We start from the raw sequence: 26,291 nt of genomic DNA, 5'->3' as shown, positions 1-26,291 counted from the left end.
AATGGATGGTGGGATGGTATTGGAAAATGGGGTTATGGGTAAAGTGGGACAGAGGCAGAAAAGAGAGAGATTGTAGGCAGAACCATAAGAGACTACAGGTGGTGGATTCTAAAGCAAAAATAAAATTACTGCTGGAATAACTGTACTTCTGACAACATATGTGAAGGCTGATGCTTTGGGTTGAGGCCCTGTATCACAAGCCCATCTTTGTGCAGGGAGATGTCAGGTGCAAGGATTGGAGATCGGGTGCTTGAATTCTGAACAGAAAGGACCCTAATACATTGGCAAATGGTGAAGTGTTGGAGGTGGGATGTTAGAAAATGGAAAAGGCCTGGAGGTGCAAGAGGACAGGTGGACAAGATGGGAATAAGTGGCCAGTTGCTGATGTGAGTAAAAGGTGGAGGGGGTTAGGGATGTGCAGGCAGGGAATGGCAGATGAGGGAGAACTGACAGGAAGGTGGGAAGGAGTAAATGATAGAGTGAGAAAGACTGACGGGATGGTTGGAATCACGTTGGAGTTCTGTGGAGGGTGCAAAATGGCTTCAGGGGGATATGGGCAAAGACTTGCCAGGTGGAATATCTTGTGGAAAGTTGCAAGGCCACTGATATTATTGGGTAAAAAATAAAATTGAGTTATTTGGTGACAGTGAAATTTGTTGGTGCTCAGATTGTCCTTTTACATGAATCCTTGCAGGTGCACAAAAACATGTGGGTACAGCAAAAAATCTGAAAGGCAAACTATGCGTAGGCCTTTATTGCAAGAATATATAAGTACAAGAGTGAGGATTTTTTTTACTGGAATGACACGGGGCCCAATTGAGACTGCTCCTGGTTAACAGGGTTAGAGGTTAACAGGTATTAGAGCCTCACCCTATTGAGTGGCAGAGATGGCTCCAGGGACCAAAATGGCCAAAGACAATGGATCTCATCTTTCTTTGCCCACAAACTACCTTAAGTTTCTTTTTACTTCACATGAACTACATATAACAAACATGTGATGAAGGGGAGGGGACTGGTAAGCTCAATCCTCTTAAATCACCGCGATATTTGTTCTGGTTTGGCTGGAGAATTTTTTGAGCATTTTTATTTTTTTTAACAATTAACTACATATTATTGGTTTATTACATCACTAATATTAGTCTTTGCCACAGACCACCAGTGTTCCTCGAACACTAAGGTTTAATCTTAATTTAGTGGTGCAGCAAGGTAACAGGCCCTTCCAGCCCATGAGCCCACTCCACCCAAATACACCCATGTAACTAATCAACATACGGACATGGGGGAATGTACAAAGAGCTTTGGATTCAAACTCAGGGTGCTGGAGCTATAATAGCACTGTGCCAACCACTACACTAACTGTACTACGTGGATTGAGGAATATTGTTCTAGAGGGCACCATAGGAGTAAAGGGAGGGTAGAATTGAGAGGGAGGAGAAACAATGGGGTTATTAAAGTATGGGGGGGGGGGGAGAGAAGGAGTTGTGTAGGTGACAAATGTGATGGACGGAGAATGTAAGAAATGGTGGGGAAGGTTCTGAAGGTAGTAGGCTCAATGCCAAGAGACAGCTTGCAGCTTCTTAAATGTTGCCTGCACAATGTGGCTTTTGCCTGAACTTGACATTTTGCTTTCTTTAAGATTTAGAGAGTGAGCAGCAGAGGGACAGTACAACAGAGTGACTCAAGGAGGGCTTGAAGGTAAACCATCTTAAATTCTACTTTTTCTACCTGGCCTCAGGTTATAGGTTGACACTAGTGCCCTGTTTTCCCCTGATCAATGGATGTTTTACAAGAGTTTTTCTGGGAACTATAGGCATACCCTGTCTTCTTTTCTTCTTTGGCTTGGCTTCGCGGACGAAGATTTATGGAGGGGGTAAAAAGTCCACGTCAGCTGCAGGCTCGTTTGTGGCTAACCAGTCCGATGCGGGACAGGCAGACACGATTGCAGCGGTTGCAAGGGAAAATTGGTTGGTTGGGGTTGGGTGTTGGGTTTTTCCTCCTTTGCCTTTTGTCAGTGAGGTAGGCTCTGCGGTCTTCTTCAAAGGAGGCTGCTGCCCGCCAAACTGTGAGGCGCCAAGATGCACGGTTTGAGGCGTTATCAGCCCACTGGCGGTGGTCAATGTGGCAGGCACCAAGAGATTTCTTTAGGCAGTCCTTGTACCTTTTCTTTGGTGCACCTCTGTCACGGTGGCCAGTGGAGAGCTCGCCATATAATACGATCTTGGGAAGGCGATGGTCCTCCATTCTGGAGACGTGACCCATCCAGCGCAGCTGGATCTTCAGCAGCGTGGACTCGATGCTGTCGACCTCTGCCATCTCGAGTACCTCGACGTTAGGGGTGTGAGCGCTCCAATGGATGTTGAGGATGGAGCGGAGACAACGCTGGTGGAAGCGTTCTAGGAGCATACCCTGTATAACACAGTTAATACGTTCCAAGCAAGTTCAGTGCTATAGAAAACCACACTGTTCAAAGCGTTATTACAATATACTTTAATATGTCCCAATCCTATAAAAGGGATATATAAAACTGATTGTTATTGGGAATAGATCTTTATTGGCAATAGGTGAACATCATTTATTTAAGAAAATATTTGTCTAATGTAGATTTGTGTCAAATCACTCACATGAGACTTTCACCAAAGTTAGAATGGTACCACAGCGAGATAGTGCAGAGTCCGATCATAGCCTCTTAAATCTCTCTATTCCACGGCTTAGTGCCTATTTTTCAAATATTTTAAACTATTCTTGCAAAGTATTAAGAGGCAGTTTAAATAGCCACAACAATAAAACTTTAACAATTGCAAATTTAAAACTGTGGGTCAGAAATTTAAAACCGTGTTATATCAAAACTTTTCAAAATCATGTTATACAGGGTATACCTGAATTTTTTTTAATGTGTTTCGGCTGCACCTGTGTATTAAACGATACAGCAGGCACGAATGTGTGCTGTTGCTACCTGCAAGTTCAGAGATGATGAACCATAATGCTGTATGGGTGCTGTGATCATTAAAATCCTGCAGGTTTCTGAAGCCATGGGGCGAGGGGTGGGGTGGGGGGGTGCAAGGAGGGAGTGCAGATAATTAGAATCTCAGCCAAACATTTGTTAACATCTCACAAGGTGGTTGGTATTATCCTCTGGTTTGCAGTCCTTGATAATGAATGACTTTGGATTAGGTTTGGGTTAGTTCTTGTTCATTGCTCTGTAGGAGATCTTGACGAACAGCTTTCTTTAATTTCTGTGATTTTAAGTGTATTAAGAATCCAGTAGCCCATGTTGGAACACTTACGTAGCATTTCACAAAATCATGCATTAGATCGACATAAATATCAGTATTGAAGTAGCATGGAGACCCAACTATCTCAAAAGTGTTCACAGAAGTAAAGCAGTCGCACCGTGACACTCAGCCGTCAGCATTCTACCCACTTTCCAAGGATTACTGAAACCAACCGTCCTCTCATCGGTATCATACGGTATGTACTGGTTGATAGCTGCAGGATTTGAAGAATTTTGGAAGAGCTCTCACAGATGAAAAGAGAGGAAATGTTACCCTGCTTTTTAAGAGTGAGAGAGAGAGAATAGAGAGCTCCATACCAGTTAGCCTGGCAATATTCGTGAGAATATGTTAATATGTTATTAATGAGTCAAAAAATACATAACATTATTAAAGAAATGGGAATAGGGCATTTAATAGGATTGGACAGAGTCTGTGTTGACTTATTGAAGGTCAATCATGCTTGACAAATCAAAGTTGAGACCAGCAGAATAGAGCAAGTAGATGTGGTCTATCTGGACTTTCAGAAGATCTTTGATTAGGTTTCATAGAAGAGCAACAAATTGGAGCATATGAGATTAAGGTCATTTACTTAATGGTGAGGATTGATCAAACTGAAAACAACAGGAATAAACAGATCCTATATGTTTGGGAAAGTTTAGATGGGTGGCCTGCACAGTTTTAGTGCCATGCTCCAGATCGTCACCTTCTCTGTCAGTGGTTTGGCTATGAGGAGGGCAGAGAAAGGTTTTAGAGGTCTGTAGACTAGCTATGCCAATGGGCAAGGCTGTTTCCAGAGGGATGAGGATCAGAGGGCACAACCTCAGAATATATAGATGTCCCTTTAAAACAGAGATGAGGAGGTTTCCTCAGATGGAGTAGATTTAAAGCAGAACTTTTTGATCAGTAAGTGTGTCAAAGATTACAGGCAGAAGGCAGGAGAAAGGAGTTAAGGAAAAATGCAACAGCCATGATTTGAATAGTGGAACAGATGATGATGGGACCAGTAGCCTGATTCTGCTCCTATGTTATGGTCTGATAAAAGATGGAACACTAGAAAAATGGTGAGTACTCTGGTTTGAAAAAAGAAATAGAAAAGCAGAAGATTTTTACATATGAGGGTTTGAAAGGTGTTGATCTGCCCACTTGTCCTTGTGCACCGAATGCTGAGAGTTAACATTTGGCAAAGAAAGTAAATTGTACTTATTGCAAAAGGATTGGAGTTGCAGAAGCAAGATTATTTTACTGCAATCGGATAGTAGTCTGGAGAGACTGCACTTAGAATTGTATAGATCTGTTTCCTTACTTAAGGTAAAATGGTTTTGCTTAAGAAGGGAGTGCGACTAAGATCCAACAGATTGATTTGTTGGATGCGAGGATTCCTTCATGAGGAAAGATTAAATATGCTGTGTCCACACCCTCCAATGATTAAAAGAATAGATCCCATTGACCCCATTCAAAGTTGAGCTTGATGGTGGATGGAGGAATGGTCAGTGTCACCCATTTGGGGATTCTTCACCCAGCGTTAAGTCTCAAACTAGCTTTTTGAGAGGGCTGTGGAAGCTCAGTTGTTGAGTATGTTCAGGGCAGATAATGTGTTTGGAAGCTGTGTGATTGGTGCAAAGAGCTGAGGTAAGATATGATTTCTTGTACTGTATATATTATAAACACAGGAGGCTCCATGGCCTTTGTTTTGGAAACCAGGGAATTTGTGTGCTCATTTCTCTTTAATGTTAATTTGTTGGAGCTGAGATACCACACTGTGGCAAGAAAGACTGAGCAAAGTTTTGGGGAAACATCACAGCCTTGATTTTACTCTGTTAGAGTACTCTGTTGGAAAGAACAGAAACATGTCCTTTAGGGACAATCAAGTTTCCCACCTGAACACATGATGAAGGGCCCAGGCCTGAAACGTTGGTTCCCCTCAACTCCCTATGGATGCTGTGTTACTTGCTAAGTTTTTCCATCAAGTTTTGTATTGGGTTCACCTGACTTAGTGCCATTTGCCTGCACTTGGCCCATATCTCCCTTACCCTCTCAAATCCATGTACCTGCCTATATGTCTTTTAAAATGTTATTTTTGGACCTGCCTTGACCATTTTCTGTCAGCTCATTCCATACATGCATCATCCTCTCTGAGAAAAAAATTGTTCCTCTGGTCCTTTTAAAATAATTTCCTTTCTAATTTTTCCTCAATGCCCCTAGTTTTACACCCCCTACCCTTGGAAAAAGACTGGCATTGAAAATTGTAGTGAGATCAGAAAAAGGCCATGTGTAGTGGCTGGTGCTGCTTCCTGCCTTCCTCTTGAAGTTGTCAAGCAGTGAAAATTGTGACGCTGTATCTCAGGAGAGATGGAATTAGTGCAGTGATTCGGAGAGTATCTCCTCAGCCAAAAGGAGGATCCTACCGTTCCCCTGTGGCAGGCAGCAGAGAGACCCCCTTGGTTAATTGGACCTGTGACAGCATAAAATAAGGTGTTAAAGCCAGGGAATGTAAATTGCAGAGAGGATTCCACATTGTTGGCAAGGGAGGCAAAATAACTTTGTATACTGCACTTTCTGATTCTGTTTAATGAACCACATTTCCAATATCTTTCCACCTCTTCTTTTGGGTTGCTCAGTAACACCTTTGTATTTGATCAGCTCTTGGACTTTTCCTCTTGGTAGTGACTGGAAATTTCTTCTTAGTCCAAGATAGTTGATCCCTTGTTCTGATGCTGTAATCTGTAATTCTAGACACCCAAGCCAGGGGAAACCATCCCTGTATTTACCCTGTACGCCCATGTAAGCATTTATTTTTCAATGAGATCACCACTCTTTTTTTTCCCCAAACTCCTTTGTGTATCGGCTTAATTTTACCTTAAATTCACCATCTCTAATGTAATGTCAACAGAGGCGAAAATATCTCAGCCACATCTACATGGGGAGATATGAAGTTTAAAGACTCATCATTAAGAAGCAGGTCCCTTTTGTCGGGGGATTGCTATAAATACCCTTTGCCTGTTCAGTTCAAGGGCCATGTGACTTCTACTGAGGGCCAAATATAGAAAGCAGAGTGGTAAGTTCAATGCTTTGAGCAATGCTGTCATGAGCTGACGTTTGACTCTGTGTTCAATGAGAATCGAGGGCTGAATCAAGTGTTGGTACCTCAGGGTGGTGACGATTCCTCTGTATGTGGGTACTCTTTAATGAGCAGCAAAGGGAGTGCAGAGGGAGGTCAGCAAGTCAGACCAGAATGCTTCATCAGTGCTGACGATTTGCTGTTGAGAATAATTCTTGTTCAGTTTATTGCCTAACAGCCTGTTGACTCGAGAGTGATGAGGGGCGTATGAGACTAAAGCGTACTGCAATGATAATTAATATAACCTCTGCCCAGTCTGTTCGTTCTGTGACCCCAGTGTTCCTCCACTGTTTGGGCCTGGCACTTTTAATTGTGTTTTGAAATGGAAAAGAGAAACTACTAAATTTACTGAAAAAGGAAAAAATAGATATAGCATTTGTCCAAGAAACACATTTAACTGAATTGGAGCACAAGAAATTAAAGAGAGATTGGGTAGGACATGTAACAGCAGCATCGTATAATTCAAAAGCAAGAGGAGTGGCTATATTAATTAGCAAAAATGTGCCATTTAAAATAGAAGAGGAAATAATAGATCCAGCAGGGAGATATGTTATGATAAAATGTCAGATATATTCAGAGCTTTGGAATCTACTTAATATATATTCACCTAACGAAGAAGATCAAAAGTTTATGCAAGATATCTTTTTGAAGGTAGCTAATACGCAAGGGAACATACTAATAGGAGGGGATTTCAATCTGAATTTGGATCCAAATATGGATAAAACGGGGAAAAAAATTAACAGGAAGAACAAAGTAACCAAATTTATAATTAAATCAATGCAAGAAATGAAACTTGTGGACATATGGAGGAAACAAAACCCAAAAGAAAAGGAATACTCATACTACTCGACTAGACATAAAACATACTCAAGGATAGACCTATTCCTGTTATCAGCCCACATACAAGGGAGAGTTAGGAAAACGGAATATAAAGCTAGACTATTATCGGACCACTCACCCCTGTTATTGGCAATAGAGCTAGAAGACATCCCTCCAAGAATGTATAGATGGAGATTAAACCCCATGCTACTTAAAAGACAGGATTTTAGAGAATTTATTGAAAAACAATTAAAAATGTACTTTGAAGTAAATACGGAATCAGTGGAAGATAAGTTTATACTATGGGACGCAATGAAAGCATTCATTAGAGGGCAAATAATAAGTTATGCAACCAAGATGAAGAAGGACTATAATCAGGAAACAGAGCAGTTGGAAAGGGAAATAATAAACATAGAAAAAAAATTAGCAATAAAGGAAGATACAACCAAAAGAAGAGAATTGGCGGATAAAAAAATAAAATATGAAACATTACAAACATATAAGGTGGAGAAGAATATAATGAAGACAAAACAGAAATATTATGAACTAGGGGAAAAAACACACAAAATCCTAGCATGGCAGCTTAAGACAGAGCAAACTAAGAAAACGGTATTGGCAACAAGGAAAAAAGACAAACAAATTACATATAATCCAAAAGAAATTAAGGAAAACTTCAGAGAATTCTATGAACAATTATACCGAACCGAAAACGAAGGGAAAGAAGGGAAAATAGATGAATTTTTGACTAAAATTGAACTACCAAAACTACAAATAGAGGAACAAAATAAATTAACAGAACCATTTGGAACAGTAGAAATACAAGAGATAATAAAAAATTTACCAAATAATAAGACACCAGGAGAGGATGGACTCCCAATAGAATTCTACAAAACATTTAAAGACCTAATAATACCGCCCCTCCTGGATGTAATCAACCAGATTGATGAGACACAAAACTTACCAGATTCATGTAAAACAGCAATAATTACAGTGATACTAAAACAAGGGAAAGATCCACTCTCACCAGCGTCATATAGACCAATATCTTTGCTAAACACAGATTATAAGATAATAGCTAAACTATTAGCGAACAGATTAGCAGAACAGGTACCGAAAATGGTAAATTTAGACCAAACTGGATTTATCAAAAAAAGACGCACAACAGACAATATTTGTAAATTTATTAACTTAATTCATGCAGTAGAAGGAAATAAAGCACCGGCAGTAGCAGTTGCTTTAGACGCAGAGAAGGCCTTCGACAGAGTAGAATGGAATTACTTGTTCAAAGTATTGCAAAAATTCAGTTTACCGGAGAAGTATATTAATTGGATTAAAGCATTATATAAGGGACCGTTAGCGAAAGTGACAGTAAATGGACATGTATCAAAGCAATTTAACTTAAGCAGGTCAACGCGGCAGGGATGCCCACTATCACCATTATTGTTTGCGCTAGCTATAGAACCACTAGCAGAATCGATAAGAAGAGATAATAATATAAAAGGAATAAAAATAAAAGACAGGGAATATAAAATCAGTCTGTTTGCGGATGATGTGATAGTGTACTTAACAGAACCAGAACTATCAATAAAAGAACTATATAAGAAATTGAAGGAATATGGAGAAGTGTCGGGATACAAGATAAACGTAAATAAAAGTGAAGCAATGCCTATGAATAACGCGGATTTCTCAAAATTTAAGGAGGAATCCCCATTCAGATGGCAAACGCAGGCAATAAGATACCTAGGTGTGCAAATAAACAAAAATCTAGGCCAATTATATAAACTCAATTACAATCCACTAATGAAAAAACTACAGGACGATTTAGAGCATTGGAAAGAGCTACCACTAACACTGATAGGAAGGATAAACTGTATTAAAATGAACATTTTTCCAAGGATACTATACTTATTTCAGGCATTGCCAATACAACTGACAGAAAAATTCTTCAAAGAGTTAAAGAAAATAATAAGGAGATTTTTATGGAGAGGGGGGAAACCGAGGATAGCACTAGACAAATTAACAGAATGGTATAAACAAGGAGGCTTACAACTGCCAAACTTCAAAAATTATTATAGAGCCGCACAATTAAGGTACCTATCAGATTTTTATCAAACAAGGGAAAAACCAGACTGGACGAGACTAGAATTAGATAAAATAGGGGAAAAGATACCTGAACACATATTATATAAATGGGACGAAAAATTGGTACAACATAGAACTTCTCCAGTATTACACCATCTCCTCAATATATGGAAGAAGATACATGTAGAAAGAAATAAAATAAATTACCAAATACCAAAACTAATATTGACGCAAAATAAGCTACTCCCTTTTACAATAGACAACCTTGCCTTTAGAAAATGGGAAAAAAAAGGGATTAAAAGAATAGAAAATTGTTTTTCAGGAAGTAGATTCTTATCCTTTGAACAAATGAGAGATAAGTACAATATAACGGGAGATACAGCGCTGGCATATTACCAACTGAGATCCTACTTGAAAGATAAATTAGGAAGCAACTTGAGTTTACCAGAGGGAAGTAACCTTGAATATGTGATTACAGATACAATGTTAATCAAAAGATTTATAAAAAATATGTATATTAAACTGCAAGAAAAGGAAAATGAGGAAACAAATGGTAAAACTAAACAAAAATGGGAACAAGATTTAAATATAAAGATAAAAAAGGAAACATGGGAGAAGTTATGCTCTGGAACGATGAGAAATACAATAAATACGAGGCTGCGTATGATACAATATAATTGGTTACACAGACTATACATTACACCGCAAAAGTTAAATAAATGGGACCCAACAGTATCTGATAGATGTTTTCGATGTAAAAAAGAAAGGGGAACAACAATTCATGCAATCTGGACATGTGAGAGAGTAGAAAAATTTTGGGATGATCTCAATCAGATATTAAATAAAATAACAGAAAACAATATACCAAAGAATCCAGAGATCTTTCTCCTAAGTAACATAAAAAATAAAGAATTTGGAATTGACTTGGAGGATGCACAAAAAAGATTTGTTAAGATAGCCCTAGCTGTAGCAAAAAAATGTATTATGTCAACCTGGAAATTGGAAGATAATTTGAAAATACAACAATGGTATATAGAAATGAATAAATGTATTCCATTAGAAAAAATAACATATAGTTTAAGAAATAATATTGAAATATTCGAACAAGTATGGGAGCCTTACATTAAATACAATAGCGAAAACCTACCGGGAACAAACATTACCTAAGTTGATGGAAGGAGAAGAGAAGAAAAAAATGGACTCAGTAGAATTTCTGGTGTATTTTTGTTGAATGACAACATTGTCTAACTGAATTAATGCAACCTAGATTGTATAACTAAAATGGATGAGAGGGGGGAGGGATGGGGGGGTGGCTTGGGAGGAGGGAGGGGGGAGGGAGAAAAAGTCACTGTAAATGTGTGGAAAAGAAAAAGTGTATATCATGGCTATTGTGATTTATGGTGTGAAAAAAAAAAAAAAAAAAAAAAAAAAAAAAAAAAAAAAAAAAAAAGAAATGGAAAAGTAGTTTTTAAAAAAATTTCTGAGCTTCTTTTGAATCCTCTGTCATTTCCGCCAGCTGCAACTAGATCCCACCACTGGACACATCTTCCCTGACCAGCCCTTTCAGGGATCGCTTCCTCCAGGACTCTCTTGTGCGCTCATCCCTCCTGACCCACCTCTCCGTCACCACCAGTACTGTCCCCTGCAACCGCAGAAGGTGCAGCATCCTCCTCCTTCACCTCTATCCAGGTGAGGCAAAGATTCATGAGCACCTTCTCGAACATTGTTACATTCAGTGTTTCAGATGTAGCCTCTACACCGTTGAGACAAAGCACTGGGTGGGGGAATTGTTTGGCAGAGCATCTAGGCTCTGTCTGCAATGGCATCCCATTTCAAATCCCCTTCTCATTCCCACATCAACCTTACTGTCCTGGACCTTCTCCAGTGCCAGAGTGAGGCCCATCGTAAATGAGATCAACCACTCCTGCTATTCCATCAGAGCAAACCACAGCCCAATCAGATAAATGTAGAATTTTCTAATTTCAAGTAAAAAGACTCCTCTCTCTTCCTCTGTAGCTTCCCACTCTTTCCCCCATTCCCCTCCATTTTCCTCTCTGCTTTTGTTTTGCCTCCTTTCCCACCCACCCCCATCCATTATCACCCCTGTCCTCTTTGGTTCCATATCATATCATCCCCATTTTCCGCCGAGATTGTTCTACTCTTCCCACTGCTGCTGCTGCCACCCCCTCACCCCCCCCCCCCCCCCACCACACCTTTGGTCTTTAAACAACTATTGTCACCTTCTCTTATCAGCATTGGTCTTCGAATCATCCATTCCACCTTGGGTGACTTGTCTTCCTCTACCTGGTTTTCTTGCCTCTCTCTCCCTTTGAATTCTGCCCATCTTCTACCTCTGTCCACCAGGCTTCGCATCTCCCTGGTCCATCAATCTCATGCGAGCCCCTGTCATGTGCCTCCCACCCTGTCCTCTTTGCCCTGGCTTCTCTGTCTGCATTCCCAGTCTGGATAAAGGACTTCAGCCTGGAACATTGACCATTCTCCCCCCCCCCCCCCCCCCCACCTCCCCCCCCACTGATGCTACTTGATTAACTGAATTCCTCCAGCGCATTATGTTTGGCTTTTATTTGCTTTGCCAGGAAGGAGATGATCGGGAGGAGCCCAATGCTGCTGCTCTGAGTAAAGGAGAAATATTGATTGTCTGTAACAAAAGCAGAAAATGCTGCCACTGCTCAGTGAGATGGGCATTGAAACAACTCATACCTCTGCTTCACAACTGGAGATAAAGCAAGGAAAGGAGGGGTGATTGTTGGAGGGGAGAGCAAAAGAGATTGGAAGCAGGAAGGATGAAGGCAGACAGTGCAGACCAGCTCTCACCACTTGTCACACGCAGGAGACTTCTGATGCTCTAGCAGATTGTGTTTAGCTTCATCACTTGTCATTTTGATTCCTCTCCCACTCTAATATGTGTTTCCTCATTCTCTCAGTTACAGAGTAACTCATAGTTCCTTTGTTGTCATGTACATATAAATACCCAAAATCTGTTTACTTCTATTTGCCTGTAAAGCCACGCTAAGAGGCGTCACTAACCCAGCGCCCCAAGAAGGGAAAGAGAATCAAAATGGAGTCCGTGGATCCCACCACCTCCTCCAACACTGCCGTCTCCCCTCCCCCCCATTCTCCATGGCCACAAGGCCTCCTATCCGTTCCATCAATGAACCTGATCTCATGATGCACTCTTGTCGGCCTTTGGGTTCTGGACAACCAATATGATCAGGAAGCTGTCAGCACCTGGCCCTTTGGGAGCCCTGCTTGCCATCAAAACCCTCATGGATCCCAGCTCAATACCTGGTTTCCACAAGCCAGTCTCCCAACAGCTTTCTGTGAGTTCTTAGCCACTGACCCCCCCCCCCCCCCCCCCCCCCGCTGGTCCGCTGCTGTGGTTGCCTCCTCGGTGATGTGGTGTTCCCCTGCTCTAGTCCCCAATACCCTGAGCCTGCAACTCGTGGTCTGGGCTGGCAAGTTTGGACACTCATCATCTTAATATAATCACCACCCCCATTCTATCGGCAAGTTAAACCTGTATGAAGCCATCAATGTAACAACCAGGGAGTATGACCCCACATAGGATTACTGGAAAACACGTCTCTGCTTTTCCTGGGTTTGCTCCAACCGCAGAAGTTCAGCACGAACATGAGAAAAACTACCTCGTCTTCTCAGTAGGTACCCTGTACTTCTCAATATTAAAGTGCAAAAAATATTCATGCAGCCAGCTTGGACACATATTAGAGTGGGAGAGGAATCAAAATGACAAGTGATGAAGCTAAACACAATCTGCTAGAGCATCAGAAGTCTCCTGCGTGTGACAAGTGGTGAGAGCTGGTCTGCACTGTCTGCCTTCATCCCTCCTGCTGCAATCCCTTTTGCTTTCCCCTCAACAATCACCCCTCCTTTCCTTGCTTTATCTTTCTTTCAGGTTTCCTGCATTTCTTTCAAATTTGAACATTCCATATTTACAACTCCAACTTTTGTTACACTACCAATCTGCCCTCTGCCATGTTGTAGATATTTGTTCCTTCCTATTTTTTCTAAGGAATTTTTATCACTCAAAATTGACCTGCTGAATGTTTCTTGCATTTTCTGTTTTATTTTCAGATTTCCAGCATTTTTGTTGAGTAACATTGATCACCTGTTGTTACATGCCTTTTTTTTTAAAGCTATCTGATTTTGGTGGCTTGCCTGCAGTGTTAGGTGAGCAGAATTCTGGCTATGTGAGGACATGCACGGTGGCGAGGATCTAGTGTCTGAGCTTCCCTTTTTCCCTCATTAATTGATTTCTTTGTTTATTCTGGGTGGTGCCTCATCCTTGAGCAAAGACTTCCTGCAGGTACTCAGCAGGTCAGACAGCATCCATAGGGGGTAGAAATAGTCAGTGAATGTTTCTGGACCCTTAATCAGGACTTACATTTATATCCAAGGATGCGGCCTGACCTCCAGCTATTATTTATTTGCTGAAGATTTCAGCATCTGCAGCTTTTATGTTTCTCTCTGTCCCTTGATGTTGGAAGATGTGTTTGTTTGCTTCTTCCAGGAAGGAATCAAAATCCCTATACGACATCTACACAAAGTACACAACATTTGTTTTCTTATATGTAACCTTTTAAAGGCAGGCAGAGGAGAGTAAAAGAGAGTCCCTTCACAGACACTGAGAATGACAATTTATAATTCTTATTCATTGGAAGAATCCAAAATGCAAATGATTTTAAATTATCCCCACGTGTTAGAGGACACAAGCTTCTGATCCTTTATGGATACCAGTAAGCTGAAACTTCTGATGCTTTCTGGATCCCTTATTGACTATAATTTATAGAGGCAGGAGCAGAAAAGGGCCATTCAGCCTGTTGCATGTGCTCTGCCATTCAAATCATGGCAGATGTAATCTTTCTTTAAACACCATTCTCCTGCCTTCTCCCTATAACCTTTGACACCCTTACTAATCAAAAATCTATCAACCTCTGCTTTAAATCTACCCAATGACAGCCATCTGTGGTAACAAATTTCACAGATTCATCACCCTCTAGTTGAAGCAACTTCTCATCTCTTTTTTTTCTGAGCCTGTGCTCTCTGGTCCTCAACTCCTGCTGGAAACATCTCCACGTCCACTCTATCCACCTCTTTCTATATTTGGTAGGTTTCAATGAATTCCCCCTATCTTTTTAAACTGCAGTGAGTACAGAACCAGGGCCATCAAACATTCCTCATATGTTAATTCTCATTCTTGGGATTGTATTGCTTTCCATGGATGTTGCATTACCTGCTGAGTTCCTCCAAAACTTTTGTGTATTTTTTAAAAAAATAATCAATTATATTACTTTATATTCAAAGTGGTCTCTTGACAACATTAACCTAATAAGTTATAAGCTCATACATCATGGAATAAGCCTGGCCCAGTGAGACATGATGATCATCAACTATCTGTTTGCACTGATCCTATTTTACTTGCACATGTGCATCAGTTCTTCCTGTCTGTACCAGGAGGCCAATTAACTTCGCAACTCTCACCTAGAGGAAACCCACAAAGTCACAGGGAGAGCATGCAAGCTCCATGCTGTCAGCTCCAAAGGTCAGGATTCAACCCGTGTTTCTGGAGTTGTTAGGCATTGCTCTACTGGCCTGAGCACTTTGTTACCCCACCTAGAAGAAACCCACAAAGTCACAGGGAGATCATGCAAACTCCACGCCGTCAGCTCCAAAGGTCAGGATTCAACCCGTGTTTCTGGAGTTATTAGGCGTTGCTCTACTGGCCTGAGCACTCTGTTACCCACAACAATTGCTTCTGTCAGATGAGCCTGTCTGACTTCTCACTAATTGAATTAAGTTAGACATATTATGATGTAATCACCAGTTTCTTTGACTTATGGAATGTTGTCCATCCTTACTTTCCTCTGAACCTTTATTGTAGACATCATTAGATGGTGTACAATTTATTGAGTTCAGTTTTTGATGTCACATGATTAGTGCAGTACTATTATGAGGCCAGCAACCCAGGTTGAAATCTGGAGTTTGTACATTCTCCATATGGGTTTCCTCTGGGTGCTCCGTTTCCTCGCCCTTTCCAAAGATATACAGGTGTTGAGGGTTAATTTATACACATGGGTGTATTTGAACAGCTCATGAACCAGGAGGGCCTGTTACTGTGCTGTATTTCTAATTTTTTTAAATTTAATCATATAAGGAGGTATGGAAGCTTCAGAAAGGGTGCAGAGGAGATTTTTCAGAATGTTGCCTGGATTGGAGAAGAATCAGAATCAGGTTTATTGTCATGAACATCTGCATTACAGGTTCAAAATAGCAATAAATTATGGTTCTGTAAATAAAATATTTAAGAATAAATTGTGGGAAAAAAAGTGTTGTAGTGTCCATAGATAGGTTCATTGTCTGTTCAGAAATCTGATGGCAGAGTGGAAGAAGCTGTTTTTGTACCATTGGCCATGCATCATCAGGCTCCTGTACCTTGTTCCTAATGGTAGCAATTAGAAAAAGGCATGGGTGGTGGGGGTCTTTGAGGATAGAGGCTGCTTTCTTAAGATACCGCCTCTTGTAGATGCCCTCGATGGAGCGAAGACTGGTGCCTGTGATGGCGCTGGCGAGTTAACAACTCTCTGCAGTTCCTGTCCTGTGCATTGACACCGCTATCAGAACCAATCAGAATGCTCCCAATCATACACCTGCAGAAGTTTGCAAGAGTCTTTGGTGGCCTACAGAATCTCCTCAAACTCTCCAACTTGCGACCTATGTGACTCGCGTCCATCCACACATACGACCGAAAATTTTTAAATAATATTAAGAAAAAATATAAATTTACAGGGTTTATGTTGTATTTGACAAACTATAACAGGGGTACAGGGCATGTAAGAGCCAAAATGTGTGTACTTACCTTGTTAGTCAACGTCCTGGGGTCCATGGCTGGGCACGGTCATCTTGACTCCTGTGTACGCGTGGTAATCTTCGATTGGTGCATTGTGCTTAACTTTCGCACATGTGCCAACTGAACTCCAATATGCGAACCCACCACGCCTGTGTCAACTGAAGACTTGCGCATGCGCACAGGAATCAAGATGGCTGCGCCCAGCCTACAGACCCTGGGATGGCAACTAACAAAGTAAACATGGACCAGAATGTGGCCAAGGTTGATCGACAAATTCAGGAAGTTGATATCGTGAAATCTATGATGATTTGATTAAAAAGTCTGTTTTAAGATATATTCTGGCTTGTGTTCATTTTGCGATATGACTGACCCTTTATGGTTGTAGGTCAGGGAGTACCTGTTAAGCCCCTGGCAAACCTTCTTCATGATTACATCGACATGATGGTCCCAGGATAGATCTTCAGAGATGTTGACACCCAGGAATTTGAAGTTCTTTACCCTCTCCACTGCTGACCCCTCGACAGGGACTGGTTTGTGTTCTGATTTCCTCTTCTTGTAGGGCCACAATCAATTCCTAAGTTTTACTCATGTTGTGTAATGTTGTTGTTGGGACACCACTCAACTAGCTGATCTACCTCATTCCTGCACGCTTCCTCGTTGCCATCTGTGATTCTGCTGACAACCATGCTCTCATCGGCAAATTTGTAAAAGGATTCGAATTGTGCTTAGCCACACAGTCATGGGTGAAGAGAACGTAGAGAAGTGGACTAAGTATGCATCCTGGAGGTGTGCCTGTGTGAATGGTCAGTGATGGGGAGATGTTGTTACCGATCTGTAATGACTGGTCTTCTGATGAGGAAGTCAAGGATCCAATTGCAAAGGGAGGTGCAAGGGCAGGTTTTGGAGTACTGAGGGGATGATGGTGTTGAAAGCTGAGCTGTAATTGATGAAAAGCAGCCTGATGTAGGTAGCTTAACCCTGTCCTTCTTGGGCACTGGTATGATTGATGCCCTGTTGTGATAGGTTATAGCAAAGATTAGCTTTATTTGCTTCTTTCCTTTCTATAAATTTTAGCAGCAAGAAAAGATTTAAAAAGAATATTTTTTATGGGAAAATACTAGTCTGTTAAAGAAATTTTTTTTTTAGTAGCAGAGCTGCAAGACATGAGAGCCAAGGCATGCTGTTCTCAAAACTCATGCAAGATGTTTTGCTGAAATCTTCAGATTACCGGTCATGTAAATAGTCGAGAACAAGCTCTAGAATGAGAAGCTAAACCATATAAAATGGCTTGTGCCTATCTCAAGATTCAACTTATTGTCATTGTAATAAAACAGTGTCATATTGCATGAAATTACTTTTGCCTGCTGTAAGGCGGACAGATTCGCCTTCAGCAAAAATTGCCTGAATGACCTTTTAACCGGTTTCGAGCCAGTCTCCAGCAGTCCACAGCTCGGCGCAGTGTTCAGCATTCCACAGCCTCTGTGGGTTCCTTGCCACGAATCGTTTGCAGTCCGCTGCATGCATTGGTCTTTCAGCTGCAGAATCCCCTCATTGGTCCGCTGCCGTGGTCACCGTCCCGTGAGTTGTCTCCTCTGCTTCTTCTCAGACAGGGGATGGTCTCCCTGTTTTCTGGTGCCCTGTCCACCAGTCTGCCACTCCCCTGGAGTCTGCAACCCCTCGTGCCTGCTGCTGATTATAGGCACTGCTATCCTGGATGCAGACCTTGTTGTAGGTTTCAACAGGGCTTCTTGTGTGACAGAGCATCCACTTTGCAAAGCTAATGAAGTTGTTTTGTACTCTCATTTGTCATACAATTTTTTATATTTGATCAAAGTTAACAATCTCTGAGAAGATTAAGTGAGCTAGGGCTTTTTTCTTAGGAGGATAAGAAGTGACAATAGTTGTATAAGATTATAAGAGGCATAGATAGGGTAGATTTCTAGCACTTTTTCCCAGGGCAGCAATGGCCAATACCAGGGAACACTTGTTCAAGGTGAGTGGAGGAAAGTTTAAGGGAGACAGTTTTTTTTAACGCAGTGTGGTGAGTGCCTGGAATGCATTGCCAGGGATGGAGGTGGAGACCGGTACAATAAGGGAATTTAAAAGACTCTAGATAGGCATATGGTTATTGGTTAAGGGAGAGAAGGGTTGATAGTTGTGGAGTGGGTTTACATTAGGTCAGCACAACATTGTGGGCTGAAGGATCCATACTGTGCTGTAATATTCTATGGTGCGCAGCATACAGCCTCAGTCTTGCTCTTGGAATGATTTGATTGCTCTTTCTCTTGGAAGTGGCTGTGGGGGCATTTTGTGATCAGGGAAGTGTGTGGCCCTTCCTGTCAAAAATGCTAGCTCCGCCCCTATTTAATGTCTCAACTGCTGGTTAAGTCGCACTCCAGATTCGCTGTCTGTCAGACAGTTAAAAGACTAATATCTGAGGGTGTAATTGCCTTGCTGTAGGATTGGCATCATTAAACTGGAAAGGGTGCAGAAAAGATTCACGAGGATGTTATCAGGACTTGAAGAAGCTGGATAGGCTGGGACTTTCTCCCCTGGTGGAAAGGAGACTGAGGAATGACCTTGTGGAGTTGTACAAAATCATGAGGGTTATAGTCTTTTCCCAAGAGTAGGAGACTCTAAACCAAGAGCTCTTTGGTTTAAGGTGAGTGGGGAAAGATTTAAAAGGGACTTTTTAAGATAAACTTTTTCAGACAAGGAACAAGATGCCAGAGGAAATGGTAGAGGAGGATATAATTATGACATTTAAAAGACCTTGGACAAGTATGTGGATTGGAAAGATTTAAGGGGAACCAGACCAAACACAGGCAAATGGGACTAGCTCAAATGGGAAACTTGGTTAGCATAGATATTTGGGCAAATGGCCTGTTTCCATGCTGTACAGAATGATGACTCTATCATATCATTACTATTTGGAAACATGTAAAATAATCAATAACTCTTAAAATATAATTATTCTGATAAACATTTGAGGTGATTGAGATTTGAATTCATTGTCATACACATAAGTACAATTTACAGACGCCCAGAAATTTTTGTTTGCTGCAGGCCAAGGATTTAAAAAAATTTACTACTTAGTAGAAACCAATTCCGGTCATTGAAACCAAGTCCTCCCAATTACACCCAATTAACCTACAACCTCATACTTTTTGGAAGGTAGGAGGAAACTGGAGCACCCGGGGAAAATACACAGGACATGGGAGAATGTACGAACTCTCTGCAGGCGATGACAGATCCAGTGCCGGATCTGATCCCAGGTCGCTGGTGCTGCAATAGCGCCATGCTAACTGCTTTGCTAAATGTGAATGTAAGATGCTCCAACTACAATAGAATAAATTAAATGAGAACAATGTAGTAAGACAGAAAAAGAGATAATAAATATGAACGGAGCAAGAGATAAATATTCAGTTTCGCTCAGTGCTGTTAAGCTGCACCATTAATGTAACAGTTAGCACAGTGGGATTTCAGTGGCAGTGACTCAGGTTCAAATCTGCCGCTGTCTGAAAGGAGTTTGTACGTTCTCCCCATGTCTGCATGGGTTTACTCTGGGTGCTCCAGTTTCTTTCCACATTCCAAAGATGGGTTAGTAGGTTAATTGGTCACATGGGTGTATTTGGGCAGTGCGGGCTCATGTGCCGAAAGGGCCTGTTACCATGGTGTATCTAAATTTAAAAAAAGAAGAAAGATCACATTTCAGTTGGGTACACTTGAAAAAAAAATATCAAAATACTTCAGTCACTTAACCACTAGATCATTTTTAAATCATGTAAAAATAAACAATGAATTTTTAAAAATGTGAACGACAAACTTCATTCGCTGGCGGATGGCCACTGGAGTAGGAGAGGAGTGTGGACCACAGTCAGAACATGCCTGAACTCCTCTCAGGAAGCTGGGCCTTTCTGCATTCAGGCAGCAGACCGCAGAAGTGATTGGAATTGTCAGTCCGTTTCTCACTGTCAAAAAAAGCTCACTGATTTAATAGGTTTATTTTAAATTGTTCAGTTGCAAAGTCACAGACTCTCCTTTGCAGCTTAACCCATCTGGTCCTGGTAACATCCTCATGAATTTTCTTTTTATCACCCCTTTCCAGTTTAAGGTTGCCCTTACTATAACAAAGTGGAATGGTCTCAGACCATAGAACCCTACAGCACAGAAACAAGTCCTTCAGCTCATCTAGTTTGTATCAAACTTTTACATTTCCTAGTCACATTGACCTGCCCCAGACCATACCCCTCCAATCCATGTACCTATCCATTCTTTGAATGTCAAAAGTGAGCCCACATTAGCTCGTTCCATACTCTCACCAGTCTCTGCATGAGAAAGGTTCCCCCCCACCCCCATGTTTCCCCTAAACATCTCACCTTCCACTCTTAACCCATGTCCTCTAGTTCTTGTCTCACCACGTTAATGGGAAAAAGCCTTCTTGCATTTACTCTATCTATACCCCTCATAATTTTGTATACCTCTATCAAATATACCCTCATTCTCCAATGCTTCAGGAAATAAAGTCTTCACTTGTTTAATCTTTCCCTGTAACTTAATTCCTCAAAGAGACTTCAACTGAGGAAAAATAGATTGGAATAGCACAACACAGGAGAGTCTCAGTTCAAAAGGATCTGAGTGATGAAATCAGTGTGCTTAGATTTGCTCCTGGCACAAAATCATCGATGTTGCTTGTTCTCTGGAAGCTCTACAGGTCTGTTGCATTTGTCAGCAAAAGTGAAACAGGGCAGCAGGCAGTTTATCGTCAGGTTTATGGACTGTTTCCCCCTTGTCCTGCTCTTCCCCATGTGCCCATCTCTCTCTTTCAAACCATAAGGATGACTTGGTCAATTTTCCAGTTTGTAAAGTAAATTGCAATTGAGGAATTGTAGCTGTTTTCATTATAGCCAGATCCAAAATCATTTCTTCCCACCCCCCCCCCCCCCCACCCCACGAGTATCAGTTCGAATATCAGTTGAATATTGTCCAGCAGATTGGAGTTAACTCTCCGCTTCATCAAAACACTTCTATAGGACCCTTTGAACACTGGATGCCTGAGGGGGCCGGAGGTAGGTTTTTATCTCCTTCAGCATTGCACTGGCATGGCAGCTGTGATGTCTGTACTTGAGTCTCTGGAGTGGAACTTGAAACCACAACCTGCATCCGCCACTGAAAGCTACCAGCTGAACCATCAGTCATCCTGGGGAATCATCTATCATTTCAATATATACCGAAGCTGAAAAGAGGATCCATCTAGGGTCTGACTGACACTTTATTTTATATCACTACTATCTTGGAAGGTATAACTAGGGCACTTCCATTCCCTTGCTGTTGGTTGTGGCAGGCCTCAGTTTGTTCATTCCATGACCTTGGTGCCTGGCCTGTCATTTCTGTACCCCTCCATTCCCATGCACTTCCCTTCTCTCACCCCAACTTAATGGAGAGCAACTGAGCACTGTGCTGATGTCAGACTGCCTGACATTAATGATGGATTAAACCAACGAGCGGGCTTTCATTCCCAATCATCAAGTGGCCGTATCGTGATCAATCTGACAGTGAATGTGTCTAACGTTGCATTTTGGTATTGCTTTGGTTGTACATTTTACAAAGGCCCTGCTGGTTCAGCACTTTCCATTGTGTGTCCGGGTGCAATAGTATTTGTGAGTTTGCCTCCCATTTAATCCAGCTGCCATCCCATTCTTTTTCACTCTGTTCATTCAGTCCAAACTGTTCCTGACTTGAACCCCCACCCCCAGGTTCAACTCCCCCATCCCCCCTCCCAGTTTTCCCTCACCTGTTAAACACAGCAGCTGCTATTTGGGGAGGGGGGGGTCGAGGTTGCATGTGTAACAGGACTTGAGTGTAAGTTGTTTCCGTCAAACCCCTGCAGCACCTGTCCCCATCCATTTGCAGAGAATTTTTTGAAGCACTTTTTAAAAAGAAAATATATACTTTTTTTGTTCTTATTTTGAGAAGTTGTGGAGCCTTGTAAGGAGAGGCCTGTCTCAACCTCACCCAGGAGAATGTCTTCCTTCAAGTTGGACTTCCTGCCGGAGATGATGGTGGATCACTGCACCCTGAGCTCTAACCCTGTGTGAGTAGGGGCCACACTGTGTGCGTGTGGTGGGCAAACATTGCTGTCAGGGCTACAGCAGACCTCTGAGCCACATGCTTCGCGAGCTTTCAACCTGTTTTTCTGCCTCTCTCTGTTTCGTTGCTAGCTCTAATACGTTTCAGAGCAAGTATGCAAGATTATTTACAAGGAGAACGCGCAGTCTTAATTCATGTTTATCTTGGTGTGGATGTTACTGGTGTAGCTCCACATAATTGTGAAACAACATGTACGTCTGCAAAGACATTGCTTTGGGTTTTTAGTCCGCATCTAATCCGTGCTGTTAGAAATTTGGAGAATGTTAGGTGTGTCAGTGTTGAGGGATTTCCACTTCATATCTAATCCTTGTCATCACCAGGAATGTATGTGGGTTAAATGAAAGTTGTTTTCTGTTGCTACAGTCATATGCTGCCCTGTATTTGATACTAATGTTTACTTTTTCACAATCATACGCTCATTCCGATGTGAAGCTGCGTAGTTTCAAACCTGAAAGTTTCAATTGTTCTCCAGCATCCAAACCTTTTGAGTGTTTCAGATCTCCATTACTTTATGTTGAACTATGCTTGATAGAATGGTCTTTCTCTAATCTTATCGCTCCTTGTTTCTGAATGTCAGCTACAGGTTATTGCTTACTTGTACCTATCCTGCCGATTACTCAATCGTTTTAAACCCACGTTTTAAAGTTTGTGCAGCTGTTATTCCAATTTCATTTCTCCTACTCCCTTTATCATCCTGGCCTATTCTTTTCTAATCTGCCAATTGCTTTTCAATTTCTGTTGATTTAAAAAAAAAGGAAAAAATTTGCAGTTATGCAGAGCTTGTTTAACAGTAAGTGGTAATATGCAAATACTTGAGCGTAGGGAGATGGACTGAGATTTGCAAATGATTGTTATGATGGACTGCAAGAGTTGCTTTTCAAGTGCAGTAATTTTGTTTAGAAATAATGAGGAAAGTGCAGCCTGTTCCCGAGTCCAAATCTTGGCAGCATATGTTGTGTTAAAAATGTTGATCAGGGATATCATCTAAATTTCCAAAGAATTTCTTCCATCCAGCTGGTGGGTCGATGGGGCTGCAGTTAAGTGCCCAACTGATGGCTGATGGAGCAGCGTTCTCCTTGTGCTGCCTTTTCCACTGGTGGTGAAACCAGCTGTAGAGTGAGCGATGCCTCGTCGAAAGAGCAGTAGGACCTTGTGTTTAGTCTGGGTCTCCAAGCCCACTTTCTGGGAGGTACTGCTGTTAATTAGGCCTGGGATTGCTTGTCTTTCGTTGCTGCCATTTTACGTTGATGATACTGAAACAGAGCAAACTGCCAGGGAGGTGAAGGTGGATCACCTTGCTGCTTTGAGAACTAGGCATACAGTATGCTGTGTTCCATTGTTAATGATTGACAGGCCACAGCCTAAAGGAGTCTATTTTATACAGAAACAATATGTGCACTTGCCTTTTGAGACATTCCTGGCCCAACTGAGAAATTGCAGCCAAAAATTAGATGGAAAGCTACCCTATTATTTTGGTTGTGTTGTCCTGAGCATTGAGGTGTATATTATGGAAAATGGATCTAGTGTGATGTGTGGTAGAGAAGGTACCAGTTGTAACCCACATAAAGAATGAGGACAATTGAAGAAAAATAATTAATTTGAAATTGACAGGGTGAACTTTGAGAGGGAGTCTGGCCACAAAATTGGGATTGAGTTGAAAGAAACAGAGGTAGAGAGCATGACCAGGATGATATTTGAAAGAAATAATCTTTACAGTGGTGAAGACATGGATGACAGTTTTAATTTAAGACTCCTCAAAGTGCAACCAGACATTCATTAAAATAGTGCCCCTGTGGAGAGAAAATCTGTGGACATGAATGAAAAAAGTTTGATTATCTCTTTTAGAGTTGGCTTGAGCAGAAATCCAGGAAAATGGGCCCAACCTGTCCTGGGTGCTTAAGGATATTCACGAAAACCAAACTGAATGGGCTGTTTTTTGCTAACTATGACCTACAGGAAGTTAGAATAATTCAAATTTGATAATGGCCAAGTTGTTTTCTCATTCAACTGGAACACTTTTATATATGATGGTGGTTAGTGACTGAGATAGAATGGAAACTGAGCCAAGATGTGTTGAATAGTCTGACAGATCAAAATGGAAAGCACACAAATTGGAATTTCTGTCATTCATTCTTAGAACCATGTATTTTTTTTCCCCCAGGTGTGGTGTTAAATGAAATTGTAGATATTGATAACAGGGTACTTGAGGCACAGGTGAACATTTGGTTTGGTAAGTAAGTGTTCATTTGGGAACCTGGCGGGGAGGCCCACACCATCTAAAAGGAGAGGGACCATTACCTTAGAGAGGGTGATGGATTTGAAAAGAATGGAAGTGGTATTTGCTGAGGGGGGGGGGGGAGAGAATATCTGAAAAAAAACACCTGTGGGTTTGTGTGGGTCTAAACTTGAGCTTTCTATAGCCAACCATTTCAACACCCCAATCGTTCCTACAATGACATGTCTTTCCTCGGCCTCATCCAGTGTCAGGTTCAGATCATTTTGCAGACTTGTTTCCAAAGTTGCTCTGCTCTCTTCTTTTTGGCCAACAACAATGTACATTAGGTACACTCAACATGGAGCCAGTCCTTTATTCATCTAGTTTCACTATCCAATTTAATTTCTTGTTCCATCCTGCCCTTTATCCTCCCTCTTCCAGGACAGATGAGGCAGAAGAAAAGGGGGTAAACGAGAAAATCTGCAGATGCTTGGGTCTAGTGAAGTGCACAAAAGTGCTGGAGAACCTCAGCAGGGCATCACTATCTTTTATTCCTGATGAAGGGCTCAGGCCTAAACCATGGACTGCCTTTTGTTTCCTATGGGTGCTGCATGAACTGCTGAGTTTCTCCAGCAATTTTTTTTTGTCCTGTAGGTGATGTGTGGTAGAGAAGGTACCGGTTATAGATGTTAGATGTTCTTTCATTAGATGCTGAAGAAGTGTTTGATCGGGTAGAATGGGAATATTTATTTTCTATGTAAAAAAAAAAATAAATTTTGGTCCAGATTTTATTAATTGGATTAAATTATTATATTTATGTCCTATGTCTTCAATTGTTCTAATTTACAACAGTCAAAATGTTTAAGCTATTTTAGAGGAGCGTGACAAGGATCCTCATTAAGTCCATTACTTTTTTATATAGTCTTAGAACCATTAGCCATTGCCCTTTGGCAGTGTAGAGAATTTAAAGGAATAACCAGAAACTAAATTGAATGTAAAGTATCTCATGATCTATTGCTTTTTATTTCAAATCTGGATGGTTCTATACCGAATATATTAACAATGCTCGTTCAATTTGGACAATTTTTGGGTTCTAAAATAAATTTTCACAAGAGTGAACTTTTACCTTTTATCTTTAAAGATAAAAGGATATTTTTCTGTGTATCCTCCTTTTCCATTTAAAGTGAAAGATCAATTCCAATATTTAGGAATTACAATCACAAAAAATTATAAAAAAACATATGAAAGAAAATGTTGTATCATTACTTAATCAGAACTCTCGTTTCAGATGTACTCCCTCCCAGAAAACACCACTTCTGACTTCCATTCTTTTCAAACCTAAATTTGTGGAGCAACACATCATATTCCTCCTGGAGAGCCTTAAACATTGATTTTTCTAATTTTAGGTAAACCCCACCACCATCTCTTTATTTACTCCTGCATTTTTTTTTTCTCTATCTTTTCTTTCTCACCTCCCTTCCTTGTGGTCTCTCCTTCGACCTGCCTTTGCAAACAGTCACCTCTCCCAGTAAACGGCTATATCCCCCAGCAGCCCAGGCTTGGCCAAAGATTTTCATGGTGCTTTGTGTGCTTACAGGTCAAAGACCTCATGCTGAATGAGACTTGGGTACAGGGGTCCTTGCTGAACTCTGGGAAAAAGTTGGGGGTTAATGCAGTGGCTGCCATCATACTATGTTGATGAAGATCAGTCATCACATAATTCAGGATTCAAGATGCAAGATTCATTTT

General features: G+C 41.2%; 1 protein-coding gene across 6 annotated transcripts in view; it reads left to right on the top strand.

The window, feature by feature from the left end:
• The window catches only part of celf1 (cugbp, Elav-like family member 1), a 73,891-nt gene that overhangs the window by 662 nt on the left and 46,938 nt on the right, over nucleotides 1-26,291 (top strand). Inside the window, exons 2-3 of one of the 6 annotated variants that reach the window (XM_069894959.1) lie at nucleotides 1,637-1,695; nucleotides 22,154-22,271. In XM_069894959.1, coding sequence (XP_069751060.1) covers nucleotides 22,201-22,271 — 71 coding nt within the window. In that variant the 5' untranslated portion in view covers nucleotides 1,637-1,695; nucleotides 22,154-22,200. Of the gene's footprint in view, nucleotides 1-1,636; nucleotides 1,696-10,807; nucleotides 10,981-16,683; nucleotides 16,708-22,153; nucleotides 22,272-26,291 lie in introns of those variants that run through there. The other 5 variants (XM_069894967.1, XM_069894975.1, XM_069894987.1 and 2 more) reach the window with 5 other exon arrangements.

Source organism: Narcine bancroftii, chromosome 1 (genome assembly GCF_036971445.1).
Source record: "Narcine bancroftii isolate sNarBan1 chromosome 1, sNarBan1.hap1, whole genome shotgun sequence".
NCBI classification, from domain to species: domain Eukaryota; kingdom Metazoa; phylum Chordata; class Chondrichthyes; order Torpediniformes; family Narcinidae; genus Narcine; species Narcine bancroftii.
Note: the sequence above shows the minus strand (reverse complement) of the source record. Positions and strands in the feature narration are given on the sequence as shown.